The sequence below is a fragment of the Calypte anna genome, chromosome 1, assembly GCF_003957555.1.
Source record: "Calypte anna isolate BGI_N300 chromosome 1, bCalAnn1_v1.p, whole genome shotgun sequence".
NCBI lineage: Eukaryota > Metazoa > Chordata > Aves > Apodiformes > Trochilidae > Calypte > Calypte anna.
In genome coordinates, this window is record NC_044244.1 from 6824518 (window position 1) to 6851276 (window position 26759).

At 42.8% G+C, this 26759-nt stretch overlaps 1 protein-coding gene across 14 annotated transcripts; it reads left to right on the forward strand.

The window, feature by feature from the left end:
- The first annotated feature begins 430 nt into the window (after window positions 1–430).
- OPTN (optineurin) lies at window positions 431–21182 on the forward strand. 14 transcript variants are annotated; one of them, XM_030453398.1, is made up of 14 exons: window positions 431–582; window positions 1481–1660; window positions 3444–3646; window positions 5959–6108; window positions 7409–7485; window positions 9159–9290; window positions 10422–10506; window positions 14403–14518; window positions 15172–15318; window positions 16150–16243; window positions 16701–16859; window positions 17541–17671; window positions 19183–19262; window positions 19505–21182. In XM_030453398.1, the coding sequence occupies exons 1-14, from the start codon at window positions 459–461 to the stop codon at window positions 19624–19626; spliced, it is 1800 nt and encodes a 599-aa protein (XP_030309258.1). In that variant the 5' UTR covers window positions 431–458; the 3' UTR covers window positions 19627–21182. The 14 variants fall into 14 exon arrangements, with proteins under 14 accessions (XP_030309258.1, XP_030309243.1, XP_030309226.1 ...); XM_030453383.1 differs by having other exon boundaries at window positions 437–582; window positions 1484–1660; window positions 5944–6108; XM_030453366.1 differs by having other exon boundaries at window positions 444–582; window positions 5944–6108; window positions 9156–9290.
- Window positions 21183–26759: the final 5577 nt, after the last annotated feature.

The window sequence follows — 26759 nt, forward strand, 5'->3', positions numbered from 1 at the left end:
ATCGAGTCAGAGTTTTTAACAAGCATGATGAAGCAGATTGTGACGTATACGTGATAACCAATCAAGTTAATTGTTAAGGTGCATGATTGCCGCCTGGACAGGTGCTTTAACCAATTAAATACTAACGAGGCAGGCATAGCTGTGGGCAAATGATATAAAACCAAGCATGAATAGTGAATAAACGACTTCATTTAACCATACTGGTGACCACGTGTTGTCCTTAATCCTCCGCGGAACTTCCTCACCTAACCATCCCCCTGGACATTGTTCTCTGCTCCACTCCAGCTTCCAACCTTTCCCTCTTTCCCTGTGCAGACCCGCGATCTCCCCACCCCTGACAGGCAGCGGGTTCCCCACACGACCTCGCGTCTCCTTGCGGCATTTTCCTTCCCTTCCCGCCGGGGTAACAGGGGCGGGAAGCGGGGGGGGGTGTGACGGAAGGGAGACACGATGTGAAGATGAAGCCGAGGGAGCTGGGGAGGAGACCGGCACCGGAGGGAAGGAAGGAGGCCCAGCACCGGAGGATGACCCGGCACTGCAGGATGACCCCGGCACCCGAGGGCTGGATGCCCGCAGCCAGCGGTGGGCGGGAAGCTCAAAGCTCGGGAAGTCCCCGGGGAGGAGGAGGCGGGGAAGGGCAGTCAGCTGAGCCGGGCCGCTGCCATGGGCTCGCCGTGAGGGGGGTGAGCGGGGAGAGGCGCGGGGCGGGGGCTGCCCCTGAGGCGAGCCCGGCGCAGGGACACGGCGGGCGGAGGCCGATTTGCGTTCGCCCGTGGCCGTGGGCGGGCTCGCCCGGTGACTCGGCGGATCCGGAGTGGGCCTGCGGGGAGGGCGAGCCGCGCCGGGGAAGGGCGAGCGGGGAAACGCCGGTTTGCGGCTCTCGGAGGCCGTCCCCGGGAGGGAGGGAAGGTGAGGGCTGCGGCGGGACGGAGCGGCCGTGACTGGGCAGAGGGCGCCTCAGCTCTCCCCCGGTCCTGCGTCGTGCGTGCGGTGAAGGAGAAAGGGGACGAGAAAGCGAAAATGAAAGTTTAAAAGTCAGCGGAAATAGATTTTCGGCGTAAAACGCGACGTCGGGGCGCGCTGGGGCCGAGCAGGGCGGAGGGAGGCGGCGGCAGTGGTGCTGGTGTCGTCCCGGGCCCTGTCAGGACCGAGCGGTGTCGGAGGCCGCGCTCGTCAGGGCCGGGAGCTGGCGGCGGTCAGGCCCGGGAGGTTGGGTGGGTGAGACAGGGACTCGTGTTGTGTCATCCCCCGGGGACAGGGCTCCCCATGAAGGGGATCAGTTGATTTATTCGTGCAGTCCTCTGAGGGTTTAATGGCATCTGGAGAGCCTCGGGGGTAGCCAGGTGCAGCAGGGTCAGAGGGGGCGGAAGGTGCCTGTGAGGAAAGGAGTGGCCTGTCTGAAATAAACGAGTTATTGCGTTGTGTTTACAAACGTGTATTGGGGGAGAACTCGAGAGTTTTCTCTCTGCCGACTTTATAGTAGATGCTTCAGAGATGTCCAGCAAGTCGAAGAGCCGTCCTGCTGAAAATGGAGAGCATGCCAGGAGTAAAATGGAAAATGGAACAGACAGTATGGCAGCCCCCGTCCTTAGTACCTACACCCCAGAAGAGATGGTACAACAGATGAAAGAACTGATCACTGAGAACAATGAGTTAAAAGGTGAATATGTGTGTGAACTGGTCTTGAAATGTAAAAGCCCTGAGTCTCTTCTGTGGGGCTTTTTGTATGTCCTACTCATAGGAATTCTGTGCTCCATGCTGGATAATATTTTATACCTGTGTAGCATTTGTTCTGTAAGCGCCTCTGCAAGTGGCAGGGCCAGTTTGAGTTGACACATCAAATTGAGTCAGTGTGGGAAGTTAGAAGCAGACCAGCCCAATTTATGGGTGACTTATTTGCTTCATAATTACACATATAAAAGCAGCATAGCACTGTGTATTTTAGGAGGTGAGATGAAAAAATCTTTCTCTGATATGTTCTTTGCTCACGAGCCTCTAAAAGCTGTGATGGTTTGTATTTTAGGACTGTTGGGCAGCTCCATTACAGACAGAATAACACTGTGCCATAGTTGCATCAGGAGGGGTGGGTACTATATTAGTGGGATAGTCTCTGAAAAGAGCTGCATCCTCTTGGACAGAGAGGGGAATTGGAGCAGGCTGTCTTACACTATGAATGTTTAGATGTGGCAGCATCTCTACTTCAGAAGGAAGTGACAGTCATGGGTCACACAGACACACAAGGGTCTGTGTGGGAGAAACCTATGAGTTTCCCTAGAAATGCCTAATGTCTTGAGCCTTCCAGGTGAGAGAGATTTGCTTCTGGAGTTTAGGTGTATGGGGTATGCACTTTTTTGGAATATGTATACAGCAAAACCCAAGGGATTTGGGAATTTTCTGTGTAAATGATAGAGGTACCTCATGTTTACATGGCAGCAGAGCATGAAGTCGCATCAGTGTGCTGTGATTTTAGACAAGTGTTTAAATTCCACCCCAGTCATTTCTGGACCTGGTCCAAGTTCTTTGTCTTGGAGTCCCATGGGTATCTGCCAGGAAAGTTGTTTCTAGAAATGCCTCTGGTATTTTGCTAAAAGGTCCTACATCATATAAAATAATGTTTGGGGGCCATATTCATAGCTGCTGTAACTCATACCTTGCAGAATCATTCTCCAGAGCTACATTGCACAACCTGAGGGATTTCTTGGCAGTTTATAATAGACATCAGGACGTAATAGAAGTTACACTGGAGTTGGAAAACATACATTGTATTGGAAAATACAGTGTATAAAAGGTTTTCAAGAAACTGGCTTTTATTTTTTTGCTTTAAAAAAGCAAAGTCTGAAATACTTCGACTCTTCCTAAAAATCTTGTAAGCATTTTGCTACTTTGTTACATATGCATGGCCTCCCAGCTAGGGTGGATGGACTTTAATGTGTTGGCCACATTTTTTCAATGTTTTCAATCAAATCTTCACCAGATGTTTAAGTAGAACATTGCTGGGTATGTTTGAGACTTTCAGTTTGATAGCATCCATTTTCATGCAGTAATTTACTGGTCTGGGATGTCTGTTTTCCCTACTGTGACTCAGTATCAGAATTTCAGTTCAGAAGTTTCACTTGTGTTGATTGTGTAAATAACACATGCAGCAAGATACCAGGGTTCTCTCCTGAGCAAGACTTACTGCTTGTACTTTTTGGTTAGAGAATAAGCCAGGAAGTGAGAGGGTGTGTGCATGTGGTTTTAGCAATGGATTTAATGCTATTTATTGTAGTGCTAACAAACTGTTTAATTTTAATTTGGTATTTAAGATAGTTGAGGACGTTCACGTTTTGTACTGAATTATTTCTAACCCACTGAAGAATGCTGAGCTCAGTGTAGGGGAAATCTGCTGCTTCATTGTCAGTGTATTAATGTGAATCCATGTCTTGTCTCTGGCTGTCATTTAGAAGCCATGAAGGTTCATAACCAAGCCATGAAGGACAGATATGAGGAGCTTTCTGCCTGGAGGGAGAAGCAGAAAGAAGAACGAGAATTTTATGAATTAAAGTTCAAGGAAGCTAAGCAGTGCTTGGAAGCCAAGTGTATTGAAAATGAACAGCTACAGCAACAACTTCAGAGCTTAAAGGAAAGAGAAGAAGTGGCTGAAATGGTAAATTAGGAATTGGTTGTATTGACATTTTAAATTGAAAGTCTGGAGCATTTGTGTCTTCAGGGGTTTGGATATTTGTTAACATCTCTGGTTTTATGCTTTACCAAGAGGTGTTTGCTTGATTTAGTTTATAAAGTAAGTCTTCTCAGAGTGTAGTAGTTATGACACATCTGAGAAAATTTGCTTTATAATTAACATTTAATTAACAATAAAAAATAACATTATTAAGAAATTAACACTTCTTGCTGACTTTTCATTCTTTATTTTGCTGCGTGTTGACTTTTGACTTTGTCTCTCCCCTTGCTCATTAGATTATCTGCCTCTCTTGATCATTTGCTTTGTGTTTCCAGGCAAAAAGTTGAGATGTTAGGGAAAAAAATATCCATCTATTTTTTTGTATCATTCTTTCATGAACACTCTTTTAGTGAGGTCAGATTATATCTGTACTTCTTTTTCTGCCCCGTTGTAGTCTGAGTGTCCTCCTGTCTTACCTTTGGCCTTGTAACACATCATTTTAATGTTGTAGGTGGTGGCTTAGTAGCCAGGCAACATCAATTTACAGGTAATAGCAAAAATATCTATGAAAAAAGCCTATTAAAACAAACCCTGCTTTGTGTCCCATGTGGTTATGGGAAGAGGTGTTTAACCAGAAGTTTCATGCAGAGCCAAACTGGTGCATCCTGGTGTCTGGCACCTCCAGGACCAATGAGGATTTTCTATTGCCCAATGAAGGATGAGTGTATTATCCTTTTTCTCAATGGAGACAGGAATTCACTCTCCTTTTCCCTCCTGGCTGCCTGTTTGATGGAACGCTGAAAAAATTTTGAGCATGTAAATCAAAATTGGTCAACGAGTTCAGAAGTTACAAGGAGGGAGAAAGTAATCTGTAAATAGTATGATTGTGTGTTATTTACAGGCTAAAAGTTGTATTTCAGGCTTGTCAAGGAAACTCAAAATTTAATAGATCTTGAATACTTTTCATGGGAAAGTAAACAATTTATTCTGCCTCTGCCTGTTTTAGAACTTCTTGTACTTTGAATATGTACAAGTATATTATTGACTGAATGATCCAACCTGCTTGAGCAATCCAAAGTTACCTTCTCTCTTGAATGCTTTAGTTCTACTTTGATTCTTTTTTTTTTTAAAAGAGCATGACAAAGATGCCTCTAAAAGAAAAAAACTAATTGAAATTCCTCTCACCTCTTTGTTTTACTATTAATTGAGACAGATTGTAGTCCCTGGCTAGTAACATCTCTGTTTCACTCAAAGCAAATAACAACTATATTGTATTGCCTCCCTTAGTGGTAAAGCAGCATACATAGGAGGGTTTCTCTCAAAACTGTACTTCTGTTCACCCTGTAAAGCCCTCTCCACTGGAGCCAACTCTAATTGCAGCCTCTTGCAGCCTAAGCACAAAATCAGGGACAGCAGCAAGTCAAGTGGGTGGGGTGGTGCTGTGGGATGAGAGACACTGTCAGTGTAGCAAGAAGTTGGAGAGTTAGCATGAATGATGGATTAGAATGTAATGCAGACTCCAGGAATTGTGTAGAATTTACATTAATGGTATGTGGTTAAATAAAGGCAATACCAGGAGGTATTGGCTTGGACTTGGACTGCAAAATGAGAAGGAAACAAAACTCACAGAGCAAGTTTCGTAATGGGGAGAGCAGTGAGGCTTCCTGGTTATGTAGAGGGTTAAGAGACTGATTTGAGGATCCCGGGGAAAACAAAGAGGCCGAAGTGAAGGTGACAGTCCTGACTGAAAGGAGAGATTAAGTTTGGGGAGAATCTCTGAGGGACAGAGGCTTTGTGGGAGGGAAGAAATATAGGGAGAGATCTATACATGGAGATGAGGCAGAGTGGAGTTGTATGGTGGGGAGAGGCTGAAAGCGAGGTGTATGGAAAAACTCTGCCTGCTGGTCTTTTCTCCCCAGAATCTTAGGTAGATTTGGGAAAAGATACAGGTGAAAAAATACAATTCTGGACAAGAATTGTGTAGGTTGGCTGAGAACTGTGTGGTAGTGAAAGGCACAGAATCAGGCAAAGATTTGCATCCTAATTTTCTGTGTATTCAGAGCACACAGGCCATGTGTTTCAGAAGCACAATGATCATCCTTTCATTACCCTACCTTCACAGTTCAGACTTCTTTCTCTCTAGTGGACTAAAACATAGTTTAAGGATCTGTACAATGTTTGTTTCCAGGCAAATGTAGACAGAAAACAGGATGCAGTACCCTATTATTATGTTCAGACTCTGTGTCTTTTGGTTGATGATTCCTTTTGTTTTGCTAATGCAGAATTTGTTATCCCAGGAGGCTCCTGAGAAGGCAGTGAGGCAGCTGAAATCCCAGGTGCAGAGGCTCCAGGCTGAGAAAGCAGATCTGCTAGCCATCATTTCAGAACTGCAAGTCAAGCTGAACATCTCCTCAGCAGATGATTCATTTGTGGAGATTGGGATGAATGTAAGTGAGGGGAATAAAAAGAACACCACGACCTGCAGCCAGAAACTGGTTCCAGCTTGGTCCTTTTATTTTCAGACAGTTTCATCTAAATTAGACTAAAGGATGAGGAGGTTAGGTCTTGAGTGTAATTACAGTGACAGTGTTTACTTGTTGACATTCTACAGTGAGGTATTTAGCACCCTATTCTTCTTCAGTAGAAAGGGTGAATCTGTACCCATGTTAATGAAAAGCCTTTGTGCCTCTTTGTGAAGAAACAGCAAACTGCCAACAGCAGCAGTAACATGAGATAGAGGCATAGTGGATTTGGGGAGAAGAGTTGCATCGTCTCTAAGACTGCCTGACACGAAGCATTTGTGTGTTACAAGATGTAGTGGTAAAAGACTTGGAATTTATTTACTTACATAATTTGTTATTATTATTATTTATCCAGTTTGATCTTCTAAGTAAATTAATTCCATAGGTAGCCTGTATTGCATTAGAAATATTCCGAGGAAAAAACAATATTTTCCACCCAGAGATATCTGACTAATTCATGGTATTAAGAGACTTATCTTAGCTGGAATTCCTGGGAATATCTGTGATATGTTTTCTTAAGGGTCAATGCCCATGTGTTGAAGGGGGCATTTTCTTTTGAGAATGGAGCTCACTTTCTACTGAGAGGTGTAAAGATGAAGGCAAACAAAACTAAGTGCAAAGCTGTGGATTGTTCCCTTTCTACATTTCCCTAAATAGAAAATGTACTTTTTCTACTGTTCTTCCTATCTAGAAAACATTCACTGGCAAAATGTGAAAATGTGAGTTTCTGCTATTGCCCTGGTAGCAGATACCTCTCTGAAAAGTACAAGTGTAGGAAAAAAAAAAAAGATAATTTAATTAAAACTTGTTTGGAGTTGTTGAAGAACACTTCAGATTGCAGGAAACCTTTAAAGATGTGTACTTCTTTTTTTGCCACAAAGAGTCCTACATTTAAGTCATGTGCAGTGTTGTTGGCTGTTGCTGTGTGGTGGCCACTCATATTTATAGGGCAGAGTGGCCATGGCATTTGTTGATGAAATGAGAAGGTCCTATCTCATTGTTGTTCCTCTTTTCTGATCAGCCTAGAAAAGATATAGGGAAAGGCATGTGAAGTGTTTAAGAATTTCCAAACATGAAGTTGATCCTGTAGAAGTTTTGTCTTTTATTTATTTGTATGGCCAGGATAGTACTTCCTCTTGATTTTCTTCCTTCTTTAACTCAAGTAAATAAAAGTGTGTTCTGTTTAGTCTAAATACCAAGCTAACACTGTTTCTTTCTTTCCTAGGAAGGAGAAATAAATAGAACTGCAAAGGAACATCAAGAGAGTAGTGGTGAAATGCCCAGTAACATTGCTTTCTACATGTATGTGTTCTTCTGTGATGTTTTTGTTTCAGATTTTTGCAATGTTTTGTTTTCAGTGTGGGGGAATTTTTCTCTGTGAGGAATGCACTAGAGAATTGTGGCTTTCTGTGGCCTTGCATGCCACTGCAGTAGCTTCTCTTTCTCAAAATTTGATCTTTACCAGCTCCAGAGCAGAAGGGACTTCCTTGCCCCTAGCTGAACCTTTACTCCTCGTGCACAGAGAGAGCTGATACTTTTAAACTTTGTGTTTTGGATACTGCCCAGTTGAGCAGCTAGATGGTTGTGGCTGAACTCTCTTATTTACTTTGTGGCCTTTGCTTTTGGAAGGAAAGGACATGAAAAATGCTAAGGGCACAGGAGACCTGTGCTCCCTGGACAGGTGTTCCCTTAGACCCTGCCAGTCCCTATGTAACTGGAAGGGAGAACAATGTTTTAATGTAATGACAGAAAAATTGTCTCTCAGCAAGCAGTTAAGAAGCTGAAGGAAAAACAGAGAGATGCAACAGAGAGATGATGACCACAGGCTGGTCTGCAGATGTTCAGCTTGTCACTAGCTGTGGCTTGTAAGAACACTGATTAAAAGAAGGCATTCTTTTGGGGAGTAGTTTACCTTTTGATGAGTAACTGAGCCATATCTACAGGAACAGGGTGTATCTGTACCTTTTAAAATATTTCTTGTGTCACCATGTGTCTTTGTGCAGCACTGAAACTTTAGACTGGTGCACTTAACAAGTTCACAGAAATGTGATCCACACTGGGCAGGTTTATTTCTGTAAGAGTAGAACAGTGCACTGAAAGTCCCCTGATAAAAGTTAATTACTTAAAATATCTTGGCTGAACACTGTCTTTGGGCTATTGAATTTTGGTCACAAAGGACTTGGAGCTCTCAGGAGAACACAGGAGCCCTGCTTTCTGTTCTGAACTACGAAAGCAGATTTTTAAACACATGATGTTTTACAGCTCAGCCTCTGAAATGTTCAGCGTATGTAGCCCACCTGCCTCACTGAGTAGTTAGGGGACTTTCTGTCTAGCTGGACAAATGGAGGGAGTAGAATACATTATTGTATCACTAGTAAATTACCTTATTTTTCAGTTAATTTTGGTGTTTCTTTTGTGTTCACTTCTACAGTAGCATAATGGGTTTTTGAAAAGACCTATAAATTATGAGGGAGCTAAAATTTTGAAGATACTTTTTCTGAAAAAGAAAGCAATTTCTGATGACCATTTTTAGTGGAACATGCCTTCTTTTCCTGGAAAGGAATGAGACAGATATAAGAACAGTTGCACGTTTCACTGGGAAAAAAAATCTTATTTTGGGAACAGAGAGCAACACGTTGCAGAAGTGGCTGCAAAGTAGGCCAGAATAAATGCACTGGGTTTTGTATTATCTTGTCTGCTTTTGTTTTCCTTGCTTATGTAATAAATTGTTCCCCCAGCTTGAAGGGGACATTCTGAACACTGTGCAAAGTAAAGACTGCACTTGCACAGGCAGGGGCTGTGGTTAGTGGCTTGTGGGTAAGTCTTGATTCTTGGGAATTAGCCCTGTGCTCAGAACTTTGGTTTTCAGTACTGTCTGATATGGCCTCTCAGGGTGGATCCCAGAATTAGGGATAAGGGAGTGATCCAGTAAAATCATAGCTGTTGTAACTTACTTCTGGTTTGGTTTGAAGCAGGAGCAAATCTGTAGATGGATCAAAGAATTTGGAGTCTGAGGATCTGACTGTGAGCCACTTGCTGTGCTGCCTTAGAAATGAAACACAGAAGAGGGAAAAGCTTGAGAAGGAGCTTCAGGATACCAAAGAGAGGTATGCACATTTGGAGATGCTTTATTTCAGGACTTCTGCAGTTACCAGGTCTGTGAGTGATGAGAGACAAGCTGTGATATCAGCATGACCTGGATAGGGAATTTCCCAAGCTCTCAGTATTAATAACTTATTTTTGTGGTAGTCCTAACAGGGAGAAACCACAGGTTCTTTTCCACAGGCAAAAGAGTTTCCACGGTCTATTAATATTCCTTACAGCACCACTGATCACAAAAAAAGTTCCCATTTCCTCTTGGGTTCAAGCTTTCCCCAGATTGTGTCAGAAGATATCATGACTGGTTGAGAACATTCTCTCTATTCACTCCTCCATAGTTCTTTTGGTTTTGTGTGAATCATCTGCATGTATGGCCTAATGCAAATCACAGTGTATAAAACAGGGATCACAGTCTTCTTTGTGATATTGCCAGACTACATTTAGCAATTTGTGAGCTCAGAAAAGCTCCTTAGAAATGTCTAAAATAAGTTTAATTCCAAACTTGTCTAAGAGAGAGTTGCACAGGCATCCATCTGAGCTCAGTTATCTTGCTCTAAAGCAGCACAACTGATCAGGCATGGAAAATTGCCAAAGCTGTAGCTGATGTAGCTGATTGCAAATCCCCACTTTGCTGAGGCAGAGTCAGGCTTCCTGGACTTGGCCTACTGTGAAAGGTTGGTGTCATGGTTAATTGCTTCTTTGTGTCTTCCTAGAAGAGGTAATGAACCATAGCCAAATGATTCTTGGAAATCTCAGCCTCTGAAAATATCAAAAGAAAATAGAGGTAATATTCATTATTGGATTCAGTGAACAGAGCAACCCATTTCTAAAGGATTAGCAGTTATGGACTGCACCAAAGATGGATCACTGTAGGCTGAATGTCACTGTCCTTTAACACACCTGCAGACTTACATATCCCTATGAATTCAATATACATGCTGGGTGTCCTGTGCTCTGCAGGGTCTCCCATGGTTGTTCAGGCTTTATTACATGCCTGTGCTTTCAATTCTGTCTCTTGTTTGTGGCTATGATGTTATAAAAAAGAGAACATCATTGGTGTGAAATCCTCGAGTAGTCACAATTTCACTTTAAATATAGATCAAATCCATTGTTTGGATTGGATTACTTCTGTTTTCCAGACTGATAGAGCTGGAGAAGGAGACCAGCAATTGCCTGGAGACTGGGACACAAACTGAGCAGGAGAAAGAGGAGAGTTCAGAGGCTGTAAGTACCTTTCCTCCTGAGCTGAGATTTAACTGCATACAGCTTACCTCACTGCCTAGATTTTTACTTGTACTCAGGGAGCAATTATCCTGCACAGGGTATGGAAGTGAATTTTGAACTCCAATCCATATCTTAGAGGGGATTCCATATTACATCAGACACCCAAAAGTGGTGAATTAGTAGCCAAGAATTAAGGAAACATGACACAACAGCAGGAATACCTCATTGCCCTGGCCATGCCCACATCAGAGATGTGATGGTTCCAAGCTCCAAAAGTCTTCAAGGCTGGGTGAATTTCCTCACTGCTGGCTAGGTCAGATTTTGGATCAGAACCCAATGACAGCCTGTAAAGCAAAACTTAAATGTTGTGCTCACATGCCACTTGGATTGGCTTTTTCCATGTTTTTGTTGAGATGCATTACAGTGATTTGGGATTAAGACAAAGTTTCAGCTAAATCAGTCCTGTTGTTTTTAATAAAGGTTTGAATGGATGTTGGGGTTTGGATTCAGCTCCTGATTCAGACACCTAAATTTTGCCTGCCATTGTAGGTGTCTGTGTGAGATAAGGGTCTAAGCTCCCGTAGCAGGGGAGATGCATTCAGGTTCAGTGCAGCTGCATAACTCAGGCAACAAAGAATGCCTGTATGTGAGGCAGTGTAGGTTATCTGAGATAGCAGGGGGACAGCAAATATGCTGTGGGGTCTGCTAGAGACATGTGCCCTTCTGGAGGACAGGTCAAGTATTTTAGGGCTGGGCTGCCTTAGTTAAACAAGGCCAGTTTGTGGTCAAGCCAAGAGATGGCCTTTCTAAGGAAAGCAGATGATGCCTCAGTTAATTCTTTCCAGTATTTTTATCTCAACTTTGCCTGAGTTACAGCTTGAGCCAGATGCTCCTCATCTAAGTACTGATACTGAGGTCAGCATAGCTACATTCTTGTGATGGCAATCATTTCCATTTATATGCTGCTTGTTTTCTTCAGAGGGCTCTTGTCAGCAGAGCTCTTGTTATCTCCCTCTATTGTAAAATGTAGATCTTTACTGAAAAAATGGGGGGTGCATTGTGGCCCTTTGGAGGGCTCTGCACTTGAAGACATCCTGGAAGAGAAGGAAAAGTTTTTTCAACCCTACTTTGGCTGTGCTTGGAGAGTGAGGAGTGGCTGGGGAAGAAAACACCATAACACAATCTCTGCCAAACAGCATCTGGGCACTAACCTCCTGTGATGAGGCATCTTAAAGCACCACTGCAGTTACTGCTCTACTTTCCCTGGAAGACTTCTTGCAGGCTTCCCAAAAGCAGAGAGGAAGGAAGCTTTAGGTGTTGTAGGTGATTTGGGCTCCTTTTCCAGTTAGGCTAAAAAATGGATATTGGGGGAAAGCATTCTGTACTGTCTGGTGGCATTTTTTTGAGTCAGGTTAGCCTTTTCTTCCAGTGAGGCTGCCAGACTTGCTTTCCAGAAGCATGGATTGATTGTGTTTCAATTAAGTAAAATATATTGAATTATGATGGCTTTCAGCAGGGCCCAAGAATTCACACTCCAGCTCTATTAGAAGTCAGACTCTTGCCAGTGATATACAGTTTCATTTGTTGATACATTTCCTGTTAAGGCAGTTTCTACTGCTGTCTAGTTTTCTGCAAATTGAATTGCCATCACCTTCCAAAAATGAGTGCTTTGATCTTTGAGTGTGATTGAATTAGTTGGATTGCTGCATAAAATAATTTTGTGGCTTGTTATGCAGCTATGATAGCAGAAATATTTCTTATTGCTTCTGAGATAGAAAAACTGTAGTGCAACGTGCTCTGTGAGTCTTTACACAATCATATTCAATCTCTTTTGCTGGGCATGACTGGTGAATGATGTCAGCTTGGGCAGCTTATGGAGTTTCTCCTCAGCAGCATCTGCCCCTGTACTCAGCCCTGGTGAGGCCACACCTCGAGTCCTGTGTCCAGTTCTGGGCCCCTCAGTTCAGGAAGGATATTGAGGTCCTGGAGCAGGTCCAAAGGAGGCAACTGGGCTGGTGAAGGGACTCGAGCACAGACCCTATGAGGAGAGGCTGAGGAAGCTGGGGGTGTTCAGCCTGGAGAAGAGGAGGCTCAGGGGAGACCTCATCACTCTCTACAACTCCCTGAAAGGAGGTTGGAGCCAGGGGGAGGTTGGTCTCTTTTCCCAGACGACTTTCAACAAGACAAGAGGACAGGGTCTTAAGTTGTGCCAGGGGAGGTTTAGGTTGGACATTAGAAAGAATTTCTTTGCTGAGAGGGTGATCAGACATTGGAATGGGCTGCCCAGGGAAGTAGTGGATTCTCTGTCCCTGGAGATATTTAAAAAGAGACTGGATGTGGCACTCAGTGCCATAGTCTAGCAACCGCAACGGTGGTTCAAGGGTTGGACTTGATGATCTCTGAGGTCCCTTCCAACCCAGACAGTTCTATGATTCTATGATCTGTCGGTAGATAATTGCATTCTGTCTGTCACACTGGCTGTGTCCCACACTTCTGTCCTGAGGTGAAAGTTGAAAGTGTTCACAGGTCCTCATGGATGAACCCCTTTTGCTGTGTCAGTTGGCCTGGGGAAGGGGTGGACTTTCCCAGTTGGAAAACTGGAGCTTTTCTTCAAGGAATTAGGGCACAGCATGCTCTTCATAACACCCAGTATCTTTTTAGCCACAGGCATCCAGCTCATTCCCAAGTTGGACTGGAGACTTCCAGTTAATTTAATGAGCTAAGGCATTATCAATTAACATTATGGTACTAGGCACAATTAAACTGATGCTGGAATGATGGATGAGATTCAGATATTTCTATAGAAAAGCTCTATCAGGTACCTTCAGACAGTACAAACCAGTAGGATTCAAAGGTTTCATGTCTTCTAGAGTGTGGGTATATATTATAAGAACTGAAACTCAGAGGTGTCCTTTGTGTCTTGAGTTGGATGAGACCAGAGCTGTTGTTTCTTTCCTCCTCTTATTTTTTTTGCCTGTCTTTAGGATCCCTCAGTGATTTTCCTGTGGTCTGAAGGCAAAATAAAAGGGGCAGCAACTCACAGCATCACTGAATGCAGTTTTACTAGAAATCATCTTTTTGATTCTCAATGTTGATTCATAAAGTCGTGGTAATGGAGTTACAGTTTGGGGTTGAATTTTCTCCTTCAAAAGTCAAGAACTGAAGTCTTTCTGACCTGTGGAACTCATGACTGTGACTGATTTGTGTAGGGAGAGTGCCAGTTGGCTTTAAGAGTTTCATGTGCCACTGAAATAAATAACAATGCATAAAAGCTGCTTTGTTCTCTGCTTTCTGCCTGAAAAAAAAATGCAGAAAACTAGAGTGGAGGGGGTGGTGCCAGTGCAGAATGTAACTGGGAAGAGAAAGTCTTCAGGTTTTAGTCTGCTTCATCTACTTGGAAACTGCTGCTTCTGTTCTCCATCTGCTGCCACACCTCTTTCTAAAGAGCTCGCCTACCTAGGGGTAGTTTATTTGTTTATTTTTCCTTGACAGAGTGTTACTGTAGCTCAGAGGAGTGGCAGTAATCACTGAGCCTGATGCTTTGCTCCTGTATTTTCAACTGGGAACTCTGAGAATGAAAATGTGGGTCTGTTTCCCAGCTGCATGAGGTGGATTGTGCCAACATTGGAAGGTCAATAATAGTGTTGGCTTTGAGTCACTCAGAATTTATGAAACTTTTAAGTCAAAATGGGGTTCTGCTATATTTAGGAATAATTGGTAATTGTGAACTCTTGTGGACAGGGCCTTGCTATTGATTACAGAATATAATGATGCATACTGACTGATGCTATCTACTCTAGAAAAAGAACATTTCTAGGTTAGATCTCCTAGTTAGCCTGCAGATTTCCTATCTTGAATTGTCCATATGTAATTTTCCCCTATTTTTTCTCTTAAAGGTTGGCAGTGAAGTAGAAACCCTGAATTTGCAAGTTTGTGCTCTGTTTAAAGAGCTTCAGGAAGCTCACGAGAAGTTAAAAGAAGCAGAGTTGATTCAGAAGAAGCTTCAAGAAAAGTAAGGTTCAGAAGAGCAAAAGTTCTACCTTGACACCCAGTATATATCTGTATGACAGCTCCCACCACGGGAAACTCACCAGTTCTGCAAATATCAACTAAATAACTATTGCATAGAAATGCTGTAAAAGATTGCAGTTTCTTTGTAAGTGGAGATGAAAGTAGAGAAATACAGTCATTGTCAGAAAATCTGAGCTGCCAGCCTAGTTCTACAAATACAACCCCAATGCCTTGAATTTTAAGATTTAGCTTTTAAATTCTTCTGATATAAAGCCAAATCTTTCCTGTTTTCTGCTTCACATGATCAATCCCTGTTCTAGCTTTAGGTGAAGAAGCTAGGGGACCTGGTCATGGCCCCCTTCACATGAACTGTCTGTTCTTTTGCAGACCAATCATGTGGGTTATACAAAGTGATTACAAGAGCCTCACTTTATTTGTCTAAGTTGTCTGTCAAATTCCAGTTCTTTGAGATTCATAAGCTTTGGTTTCATAAGTTCTGTTTCTGATAGCTGTGTATAGATGAATTTTTGTGCTTTTTCTTCATCAGAATAAGCTTTTAAAGTGAACCACACAAATTTTTTTTATGCCTAGTGTGACAAATCAGTCAGGAAAAAGTGGTCAGGAGAGATCAACCTTTTTTCCTTGTTGTGTCAGGTGCCAAGGGCTGGAAAGAAAAAGCTCAGCAGCAGCAGACTTGGAGGAGATGCAGCAGCTAATGTACACTGTCAAGAAACTGGAACTTCAGTTGGAGAGCATGCAGACAGAGGTCAAGCTGGAACAAGCCAAGACACATGAAGAAAAGTGAGTGTGACTTCATTTTATATTATGGGGAGGTATTGTTGGTGAGATAGGGAAGTACAAGAGAACCTGGCCAAAGGGGAATTGGGCCTGAAATAAGAGTTTTGTGTTCTGTCATAAAGTCAAAGTGGAATAGGGTAATAAACAAGCAGAGGAAGCAGGAAGTGACAACAGCAGCCCCACTGATTAGCAGCAGTAAATGTGTCCACAGCTTAGAGGGTAGTGACAAGTCAGGTGGTGACAACCATGAGAAAGTGATCTTAATGAAGAGTTCTATGGTCTCTACCAAATGTTTGCAACTAAGAGGTGAGTGTGCAGTGAAGCTGAAGTAGAGAGACCCACTGTTTGCTCTGGCTCCCAGCTCCCTTTCTTGTACAATCCATGGAATGAGTGTGAAAATGTCAGTCCCAGCTGTACAGAGAGGCTGAGCTGCCTGGAGAACCTGTCTTCAGCTGCTTAGTACCTTGGAGTCTGTGTCTGGTTCTTCTTCTGATGCATTCTCCTTCACTTGAAGTCTCTGAATTGGGACTTTGGTGTCTTTGTAAGACTTTTAACAGAATTTTCGAGCTTTATATAAAATATTGGGGGATAGATTCTTCAGTCTGAAATGCAAACAATCAATAAGGACATTTTTTGGGGGGTAGAGCAGCCCACAACTCACTGAAAGAGGGATGCTGAGACATGGAGTGTGATTTTTTTCTCATCAGAAATGCAGATTTATTTTTAAGGAGCTGGTGATGTGTTTTGATTTTTTTCTGAATTCTAACAGATTATTTAGACTTCAAGGAATTTTTAAGTGTTCCAAACTTTCACCTCTTTTCTTGTCATGAACAGGACAAGATATAGTGCCTTGCAGGATGCATACAGCAAACTCCTTTCTGAACTCACTGAGGCAAAGAGAACAGTTGATGAAATGAAACTCAAAGAGGTAAACTCACCACAAGAAGAAATTCTAATTAGTTAGGGGGGAGCAGAAGGGATGGGAGAATATGTCCAATTTCAGGCAGGAAACAAACATACATCCTGTTCTGTCAATCAGAGACAACTTGATCCACACATTCTGTGGTGTTTTGTGGATCAGGTCTGATCAGCAGTGCAGCATGGAGCCCAGTCCTTAGAGATCATTGATATGCAAGTCGTTGGTGTGCAAAGGCAGATAGGTGTTCCTGCAACATAATTTGTAAATATGGGAAAGCAGACTTCTAAACATTTTTATAATCTTAAATTAAAATAATGTAATCATTGTAATCTTTAAATGAATATATCAGTCACCACTGCTGGTGGTGATCACCACTTTCCAAGGGCAGGAGGAATAAGATGCTAATTTTAACTTCAAGCAGTGTCATATTCAAAGTTCATGTCATAATCATAGTTCTTCCTTACAGCTGAATAGAGTGGATAAAGTTGTGGTGGAACAACTGAATGCAAAGGTGGAGTTGGCAGAACAAGCCCTTGCTGCAAAGCAGCTCCAAATAGATGAAATGAAGCAGATAATTGCTAAGCAAGAGGAGGACCTTGAAACCATGGCTGTGCTCCGTGCTCAGGTATCAGCTCTTCTCCAGAGATTGGCAAGTTCCCCCACCCAGTGTCCAGCAACCAGGAGGAGCTATCTGCCTCATTCTGGAATACTGAGTTTTCTGTTTTCTCAGTTCCAAGCATAATTCCCTTACTCAGCCTGTTTTGCAGATCCCTGCAGAACCTTTACCACTATATCCTGTGGCTCTGTAGGAGTAACTGTGTGTGCAGGAGTCTGGCACAACAAACAAAAGCTGGCAATGGATGTGTTTGTGTATACAAAACCACCATGCTTAAGAATCACTGCATATGTTTCAGGGATGATTTTACTCAAGCCAGGGGGTGTGCAAACAGTGACTAAAAAGGGTCTGCCTCACATTTAAGGCACAGGGCTGGCATCCTGGTCCAGTTTGACTGTGCCAGATAGGTCTGTGTCACCAGTCAGGTCACCTCCTCACTGCTTTTTATACCTCATTTCTGCCTCTGTACACCAGAGTGCAGTTGCACTTTCCCACGTAAGACAACTGAAATGTCTTGTACAGAATCCAGAAACTACTGAGTCTTCTTCACCTTTTAAGTAGTGCAGGTCTTCACTGTGTAGTGTGTAGGTGCTGTGGGAGTCTTTTTAAGTTGATGCAGACTATGAAACAGACTTGTTGTTTTGGCATACAAGTTACAAATTCTCAGCATGGTTTAATTTCTCTGATCAGATGGAGGTTTATTGTTCTGATTTCCATGCTGAGAGGGCAGCAAGGGAGAAGATCCACGAGGAGAAGGAGCAGTTGGCTGTCCAGCTGGCATACCTGCTGAAAGAGCAACAAAACCTTGAAGATCTTGGCCGGTGAGAAGAGACTTTGGCTGAGCTGCCTTTGAATTGTCTTGTTACTCTGTGTGCTGGAGTTGACCAACATTGTCTCTGTAGCATCTATGTAGAAAGGGAAACAACTCTGCAGACTCTTATTTCTTGTGTAATTTGAATTTTAAAAAGGGGGGGAAGAGAGTTGGCTGACTTCTCATTTTAATTTTACAATGAAATCTCTGTAAGGCAACTTGGTTCTTACTTGGGTGCCTTAGCAAGACTCCACTTTGGATGAGTCATACTTGTTAAATGCTCCCTGATGGTTCTTTGGGTTCTAGCCTCAATTTTAGTGGTGATTTTTTTGCTAAGCTTGCTGCATGAGTGCCAGGGATATTTGCTGCTTCTCCAGGTCATAGTGCTGAGTACTCCTAGCTCTGAGTACTGTGATAAACTGAAATGGCACCATTGAGCACTGTCAGCTGTAAAAGAGTCCTCCACTCATCTTGTGGAAGCCGTGGGTATAAGAGGAGTGCCCAGAATTTGAAGAATGAAGTTACATTTCTCCTTAACTGTGCACTGAACCCTTTTTCTTAACTTTTAACTTAACTTTCTTAACTTAACTTTCTTAACTTAACTTTCTTAACTTAACTTTCTTAACTTAACTTTCTTAACTTAACTTTCTTAACTTAACTTTCTTAACTTAACTTTCTTAACTTAACTTTCTTAACTTAACTTTCTTAACTTAACTTTCTTAACTTAACTTTCTTAACTTAACTTTCTTAACTTAACTTTCTTAACTTAACTTTCTTAACTTTCTTAACTTTCTTAACTTTCTTAACTTTCTTAACTTTCTTAACTTTCTTAACTTTCTTAACTTTCTTAACTTTCTTAACTTTCTTAACTTTCTTAACTTTCTTAACTTTCTTAACTTTCTTAACTTAACTTTCTTAACTTTCTTAACTTTCTTAACTTAACTTTCTTAACTTTCTTAACTTAACTTTCTTAACTTAACTTTCTTAACTTTCTTAACTTAACTTTCTTAACTTAACTTTCTTAACTTTCTTAACTTAACTTTCTTAACTTAACTTTCTTAACTTAACTTTCTTAACTTTCTTAACTTAACTTTCTTAACTTAACTTTCTTAACTTAACTTTCTTAACTTAACTTTCTTAACTTAACTTTCTTAACTTAACTTTCTTAACTTAACTTTCTTAACTTACTTTTCTACATTAATCAGATTTGCAGTTTGCCCTGAATACCTGAGAGTCCTTGGAGTTTTTTAGAGGAGTGTGCCCCAGATCCCTGTGTAGGTATCAGTGTCAGCTGTATGCCACTGCTTTCAGCAGGACCCTGGCATGATCTCACAAAGTGGCAGTGTTTCTGGGTCCTGTTTCTGAGCAGCAGTTGTGAACTAAATGCATGACCAGTTGTCACCATTAACTTGCAAATCCCTTAATTCATTTTGAGTCCTCCTACCTTTCCTGGAGACAAAGGGAAGATACCTTTTTGCTGAGTCCTTTTTTCAGAGCCTTTGACTTATTTCTTCTCCACAGAAACTCTTTGGCAGAGATGCAGAATCGCCACGGGGCCAGGGCACCAGACCAGGAACATTCTCCTCACCTTGTCCAAAGAGGTACTGTAAGCCACCTCTCCAGCTCTGGGGTTGGACTCTGCAGTGTTCAGTTTGCAACAGCTTTGCCTGGCTGCAGGCAGCTGCCCTGTGATTGTTCTGGCATCTGAGTAGCTGCAGGGAGCCTGACTCTCTGGCTGTTAGGAGAAAGCCACCTGTCCACTTTCAACCACTCCATGAAAAAAAAAAAAAAGTGGAATAATGAAGTAATGTAATAGGGAATAATGTATCTTCTCTGCTTGCAGGCACTGGTAGTCATGACTGGCCAGAACAGAGGAATATCTCAATGTATTCATGTCCCAAATGTCAAGAAATTCTACCTGATTTGGACACACTGCAGATTCATGTTATGGACTGCATTAAGTGAGTGATGCTCTCCAATTCTTCATCTTCTGGAGTTTCACCAACTAAAACACAACAACCTTTTTTCTTCCTGTTTGAATAATGCTCAACTCTACATCACAAGGAGGAGGTTTTCAGGGGTTTTTTCATTAATCCGATGGGGAAGGGGTAAAACTCCTACCTTGCCTAATCACAAATCTTGTTTTAATCTACTTTAGAAAAATAATTTTCATAGGGTAACAACATGGGTGAACTCCCAGTGTGTCTGCTGCTATAAAATCTCTAAGGAACATTCCCCTGATGTGCTCTGCTTTTGTGGCCATCTCACAGGGTGGGGCTGAATCACTAAAGTCAGAAGGGAGATGTACTGACCAGTTAAAGTACTATGATCCTGTAAATACTTCATCTCTCATATACTATATATCAGGAAACATACATTTTAAAAAGCTGCTTGAGAAGCAAAATGGAGTAGTGCTTTATTCATCAAGCATTTGAAATGAACCCCAGTTTCACCAAATGGCAGTTTTATTGCTGTCCTTGTGGCAGTACTAAACTGATGTTAATTTTTTTGGTTGTTAATATATCTTCTTGCTTTAGCCAGATGTGGGTAAGGTTCAAAACAGATCATTTAGATCTGATATATGTAGCTTCTGGTGTACCTAAGTCACTTGGTTTTTATAGGACTGTTAATTTTTAAGGTGTTGTGTTGATTCTACTTTATTATAATAAATTCTTTTGAACCTGTACAGTATTGTGCTAGAAAGAGACAAGATAGATGTAACCTAATTTAAAAAATATAATGGATTTTCACGTCTCAAAATAAATATATTGCAAGGATAAAGTTATCTCTGCCTGTGGATATTTGGAGTCTGAAACACGATTGCAAATACCTATGGCTGAAAAGCTCATGTAGATAGAACTGTTGTGTATTAGATCTGTTCCTGTCCTTACTGGTGTTTTTATTATCCAAACAAAAACCAGTTCTTGACATTTTATATGAAAGGGAAACATACAGCCCTTAAAAAAAAAATGAAGCAGCATGAGTGGCAGGAAACAACTCAACCAAATTGATGGGATCCATGCAAATGAATTGAATGTCTTTTGCAAATAGCTGACAGTTGCACTATAGGAAACTGAGAGGGAAGAGAAATGAAATTGATGCATAAAAACCTGTGAGCAGCTACAGTGGTGTCTCCTTATGGCATCATCTTCCTGATGAAGAAAAGAAAATGTTGGTGTCTTCTGCCCAAGTTGGAAGGTGTTAACTGCCCAGTTGGAAGCCTCCAGGTGATTTTGGACTGATCTGTCAACTTTGATACAGGGAGAGGTTTTTGTTTTTTTCCCTCCACTGTTCAAAATGGAAATTCTGGAAGCAAATACTCCAGGACTCACTACAACCCAGGAGTTAAATCTGATCCATCATGCTCCATGGTAGGTTTGTTAGGTTCACTGAGGAGCGCCAATAAGATTTGTTTGTGCCCAGCCCACTTTACTCTGACTGCCAGAATTATGAGCTGAGTGTTCAGAAGGATGTGGGTGGGATGGTCACATAACTGGCATATTAAAGTGTTTTCAGTAGCACTTTATTACTTCTTGGCTCACCCTTGAACTTCCAAGTTCACACTGTAATAAGCCTGAATGTTTCCTGGTTTGGCACCATAGTTGCCAGTTAGGAAGCCTGGATCCTCCTCCATGTGTAGGCAGAAATACTCTGCAGAAATACTTAGCCCTCTGGAAGATGAGGTGCAGTTTGTAAGGAAAGTACCTACCCTGGAGTAGGTGTATGTAAAGGGCAAAGTTATAATTAGTTTTTGTTTGTACATTTGTAATGATTTTAAGAAAAAATGGTGCCCTAGTCCCAAAACTTCAGGTAACAGAAGCTTCTGACAGAACCAGTGTGAGTGAAAGTGATTTGATCCCTTCAGGTATTCAGCTTCACTAGGGCAGTGCCAGGATCATCACAAACTGCTACTGTTGGGCAGCCTGATCAACATGACAGCTTATCAGGGTTAGTCTAATAAAATGGTAAAAAAGTTAATTTAAAGGCACATGAATTTTACTCAGAACGCAGTAGATCAGGGTAAAAGACTCTTGTAACAATTATTCACCAACCAAGTAGTTCCAAACTGGGAATTTCTAAACAGAAGAGTGACAGCTACTGTAACAGTATTTACTGTGTCCCATTGCAGGTTAGATGTAGTAAACCTGGTGAGAGCCAAAGGAGGTGAGACAGAGTAAGATGAGCACAGGGCTTACAAGATCCCCATCAATGTGATATTTTTGTCATTGAAATTTGAAAAAAACCCTAACCTGCTTGCAGATAATCACATAATTCAGTCAGAATATGTCTTGAAAGGCCTTGTATGTCAGGACAAATTATGGTACAATTACAATCAGCAATGGTTTTAGTCCTAAAGCTGAGGTTTCTCAGTTTCCACATGCACCAGAAATGGTGAAAGCACTTGTCACTGTTGAGCTACAAAAGCACAGTCCCTTCCCCACAGGCACTACACCTGGGCAGTAAGATCCAGTGTTCAAACAGATCTCCTGACCCATCTCTGCCTCTGTGAAGGAGTTGTGTGCTCCACCACATGGTGTGCAGGCTGTGTCACCTTTCTGTAAGAAATCCAAGATTACTCTGTGAGCAACAGCAACTGTCTGGTCTGTGGCCTTTACTGCTGACTTATGTCTAGGAGGGGTTTCACTGCCAGAATCAATGGATTCCAGTTTTGAGAGAGATCAGCTAAAGGAAGCATCCATTTTTGTCATTGCTTGTTCCCATTGTGTTCATGGGGTCTGTGAACAGATCCCAGCTCAGTGCTTTGATTACTGAGTAGTACAGGCACAGTGATGAACCTGGAAGAGGTTTCTGGTTTGGGGAGGGTAATGCAGACCATGCCCAAGGAAAAGAAGTTGAGCTCTAGTATGAGTCCAAGCTTTTCTGCTTCATCAGCTAATGGAGAGCAGCACAGCTTTTCAGGTGCAGGGGAAAGAATGCTTTTCTTCCAACTGAAGGTAAAGATTAAGTCACATCATCAACATGTTTTGGTACTCTGAAGTTTATTCCTCACGTTTAAAGGATGGTACAACCTGTGAGAGAGAGGTGCTTGTGCAGTAAAATTAATAGGTATAGCTTATGTCACATTGTGATGTTGAGCTAAGGACAGAGGACAAAGCCTTGGGATGGTGGATACCACAACTGCACAGGCAGAGCTACAGCAGATACTTGGCACTTGCACATGACAAGTTCTCCCATCAATTTACTTCCCTAAATAAGTGTTTTTCCAAATTGTCCTGTGGATGAAGATCCAAATCACAGAGGAGAAAATACACTGAGCAGATCAGTAATAGAATTGGAAATTTAAAAATTGGTGACTCAGTACTTTACCCAATGTTTTGCTTCAAACCTGAAATAGAAACTACTCCAGGGCTGATTCATTCAAAACACAGGCCTAAAAAGTGTAATATTGATGTTTCACTCTCAGCAGATGAGTATTGTTAAAAAATACAAAAGGAAAATCCTGCAGATATATTTTGGGCTAGAAGAAGAAAATACTCCTTTGGTGTGTTTTTCATGTCTTGCTGTCACTGAATTCTCAGCTACCAAAACCAAGAGAAATTTTTTTTTTTTTTTTTTTTTTTTGCCTTTGTAATTAAAGTGAGGAATTGGTTTTATTTTGCTGGTTATCACTGTTCTAATTATCTCTTGTAGACTCTGGATTCTTGTTTTTTTGTTGGCTATAGCTCATATTCTCATAAAGCATCTCCCATAATTTCAGGTAATACAAGAGCTGACTGAAATCCGTTTGAAGAGGTATTCATCAGCTTGGTTGCCACCTTTTTCATAAATTACAAGTACTCCCAGCAGATGGAATCTTTTACTGGCTTTTAATTGGTTCCTTGTGACAGTAGGGTTTATGGGCTTCTTTTCCTGAATCCAATTTTATTATGGGAGTTTTGTGATAGTTATGGATTCTGCAATGATCAGAATCTGATGGAAATGATGCAAGGCCAAAATCAAACTAATAGAATGGTAGCAGAGCTGATTTCATCTGAGCAGAATTAATGAAAACACAGCAAATCAATGTAAAAGCCAAAGGAGGAATTACTTGTGTGCCCATCAAGACAAAATTAATCATTTTAAGAGGCTTCAGAAAGAAAAGTGAACTTAGGACAGGAATATTAACAGGAGGACATGGGCATTAGCTACAGAGGTCTTCACAGAAAGATAAGATACTCTGTGTGATAATGCATATCAGGAGGGACAAGGAACTGCAAAGAATAAAACCACAATGGATTTAAACCTGTTCATACAGCCAGGACTGTTTGTCATTGTCACCATTACCTCAGTCCAGAGGACAGAGCTGCTATCATGGCAGGTGGCCACAGCCAGTAGATGCTCATTACCACAGGTTTAAGAGTTCAACCCCTTTGTTTTCCCTTAGATAAAAGATAAAATGTACTTGTGTTCCAAAATCAGTAGATACTTCATGGCCATGAAATGCCATCCATTTATCTCTGTTCTTAAAAAAGGACTTTCCTGGTGTAGCAGAGTGTCCTTCAACCAACACCCAATGTAGATACCCAGTGCAGTACCTACTCAGTGTAGGACAGAAGCCAGAAACATTTCAAACCACTTTAGATTTTAGAAATCCAGACTGGGAAGGGCCCAGAGCAGTGGGGTTGGGATGGGCTTGAAGTTTGTGAGCAGGAAGGTGTCCCTGAATTTGCAAGGCTCAAGTCACGGGAGTGGGAATTACTTCGATCAGGAGGGTAGGGGCATTTGGTGATGCTGTGTGATTAATCTGGCAAAGATTAATCACAAAGGCAATTAGGAGCCAGACAGGTGGAAAATATGAAAAACACAGTGTCCCAATGCCTACCTTGCCAGGGTGGAGCAAAAGGTGTTTCTTCACTGCCACCCTGGATGAGCAGCAATACGGAGGAGCTGCCTTGGGCTCTCAGTGCCCATGCACCCCTCCCGAGCTCCTGTCATTATTCCCAGCTCCCCTGAAACACCTTTGGAAGGAGCACTACAGAGATGGGTGCACCCAGAAAGAGTTAGCCTGGAATGCCTGGCCTAGGCACGTGGTTTTGGGGAGAAAACCCAAAAGTAAGAACATGACACACACAGAAGATCCCGGCTGACAACTCTGTTGAAGAGCATTTCAGCTGCTCAGCAAAGCATTTCTCTTTGCTTTGGATATCTGAATGGATCTTGAACTTTTTCTTGCCATCTAGTTATTCCTCCAACTACTGCAGAATCACAGGTTGGTTTAGGTTGGAAGGGACTTTAAAGATCATCTAATTCCACCCCTCCTGCATGGGCAGGGACACCTCCCACCAGCCCAGGCTGCTCCAAGCCCCATCCAACCTGGCCTTGAACACTTCCAGGGATGGGACATCCACAGCTTCCCTGGGCAACCTGTGCCAGTGTCTCACCACCCTCATAGTGAAGAATTTCTGCCCCTAATTTATCTTTACTGACCCAGTACTGGTACTATTGGTCTTTAAATAGCATAAATACGGACAGACTTGGAAGAGGGACTTACTGCAAGAGCCTTGAGATTTGAATTCAAATCCTTCTCTTTTTCTGGCATTTTTGGGGTGATTTCTGCATATCATAGATACAAGGAGAAAGGGCTTGAGCAATGACCTCTAATAGTCAGATAATAATACTCAGAAATACGATTTTTCACAGAATCATGGTTGCTCATACCAGTACTGAACCGTACTACAAAATCCTGGTGACTGCACATCAATACCTGGGTTTGAATCTGCTGGCTTAACACAACTGCTGAGATTATTATCGAGAGATTATTTTTATTATATGAGATGCTTACTCTGAGGAGGTCACCCTGACCAGACACGGGTCAGCTCCTTACAGCCAGAGCTGTGCGGTCCTCACCCCCCGGGGCTGCTCCATAGGTCAGACACCGGACTGCCCTCCACCGCAAGCAGGAACAGCGGTATGACGTCATCACCCTCACACCCGTGACCTCACGCCATCGTCCCATCCCCCGGCCTGAACCCCGCTTCCCGCCCACAAGCAAGATGGCGCCGGGCGGCGTCTCCCTGCCAGGACTAACCATGGCGGGGACGCGCGCAGCCCTCTCCGCAGCGCTCCGCGCATGCGCGCCAAGGGGCGGGGCCGACTCGGATTTTTGGCGGGTGCCGGGCAGTGAGCGAGCAGCGGTGAGAGGGGAATGGGGAATGGGGAATGGGGAATGGGGAATGGGGAATGGGGAATGGGGAATGGGGAATGGGGAATGGGGAATGGGGAATGGGAGGATGTGGGGGTTGACGGATCGGAGATCCGCACGGAGAAGCCGTATAGGAGGTCGGGGTTCCCCTGTGTGAAGGAGGCGGGCGGGAAGGGGAGAGGGGCCGTGAGGGGGAGGAGGAGCCCCCTGTGGAAAGAAGGGGGGGGAAGCATCTCGGGGGAGAATCAGGGATCTTCTGGGGACAGGGATAGGGATTCCGCGGCTGCTGTGGCCCATGGGAAGGGAGGGGTCTGCGGGGTTTGCTCTGCCCGGCCTTGGGAGCCCCGGGCTGGCGGCCAGGAGTGGGGCAGGGGGTGGCGAGGTGAGCCCTGGGCCGGTGTCCCCAGAGGGACATGGGGGCCCGGAGCTGTGTGGTGGTCACTGCCCGCGCCTGCTCGTGTGAGCTTTTTGAGTGGTGTTCTTTCCTGGAACACCACTTTTCGTGGAAAATGTGGAGCACGAGAAAAGAGAAGTGTTAAAAGTGGAGTTTTTTGGGTGAAACAGAAGTCCCTGCAGCATGTAGGACCTGCAAAGCACAGAGCCAGAGTTTGGGTTCGTGAGCAATCCATCCCCACTGGATTTCTCTCCTTGGACATTTGTGTCTGCCTGTGCTGTTTATTTTTCGTGCCCTGTGTCTGTGGAATGGAGGATCTGCAAGAAATGTAAAACACGTGCTTTTAATAATAAAAACTATTGAGAGAGCAAAGCTTTGCTACCTCCTTCCACTTTAAGATGAAGACTGGATCAATTTCAGAGCATTTGCTTTAGTTAAATAGTAATTAGGATGATAGTGTAGGACTGATGAGGTGAAAGTCTATTACTAGGAGAACAAGGCAGGCATTTCTTAAAATCTGTGTCTCCTAAAGGCTTTTTTCTAAAAGTAATGCCCTTACGC

Excerpts from the sequence above, each read along its gene's own strand:
- OPTN (XM_030453366.1), top strand. The coding sequence starts at position 459 with ATGAAGCCGAGGGAGCTGGGGAGGAGACCGGCACCGGAGGGAAGGAAG. Across the intron at positions 1,661-3,443 it reads TGAGAACAATGAGTTAAAAG|AAGCCATGAAGGTTCATAAC; the intron begins GTGAATATGTGT and ends GCTGTCATTTAG. Across the intron at positions 16,244-16,700 it reads ATGAAATGAAACTCAAAGAG|CTGAATAGAGTGGATAAAGT; the intron begins GTAAACTCACCA and ends TCTTCCTTACAG.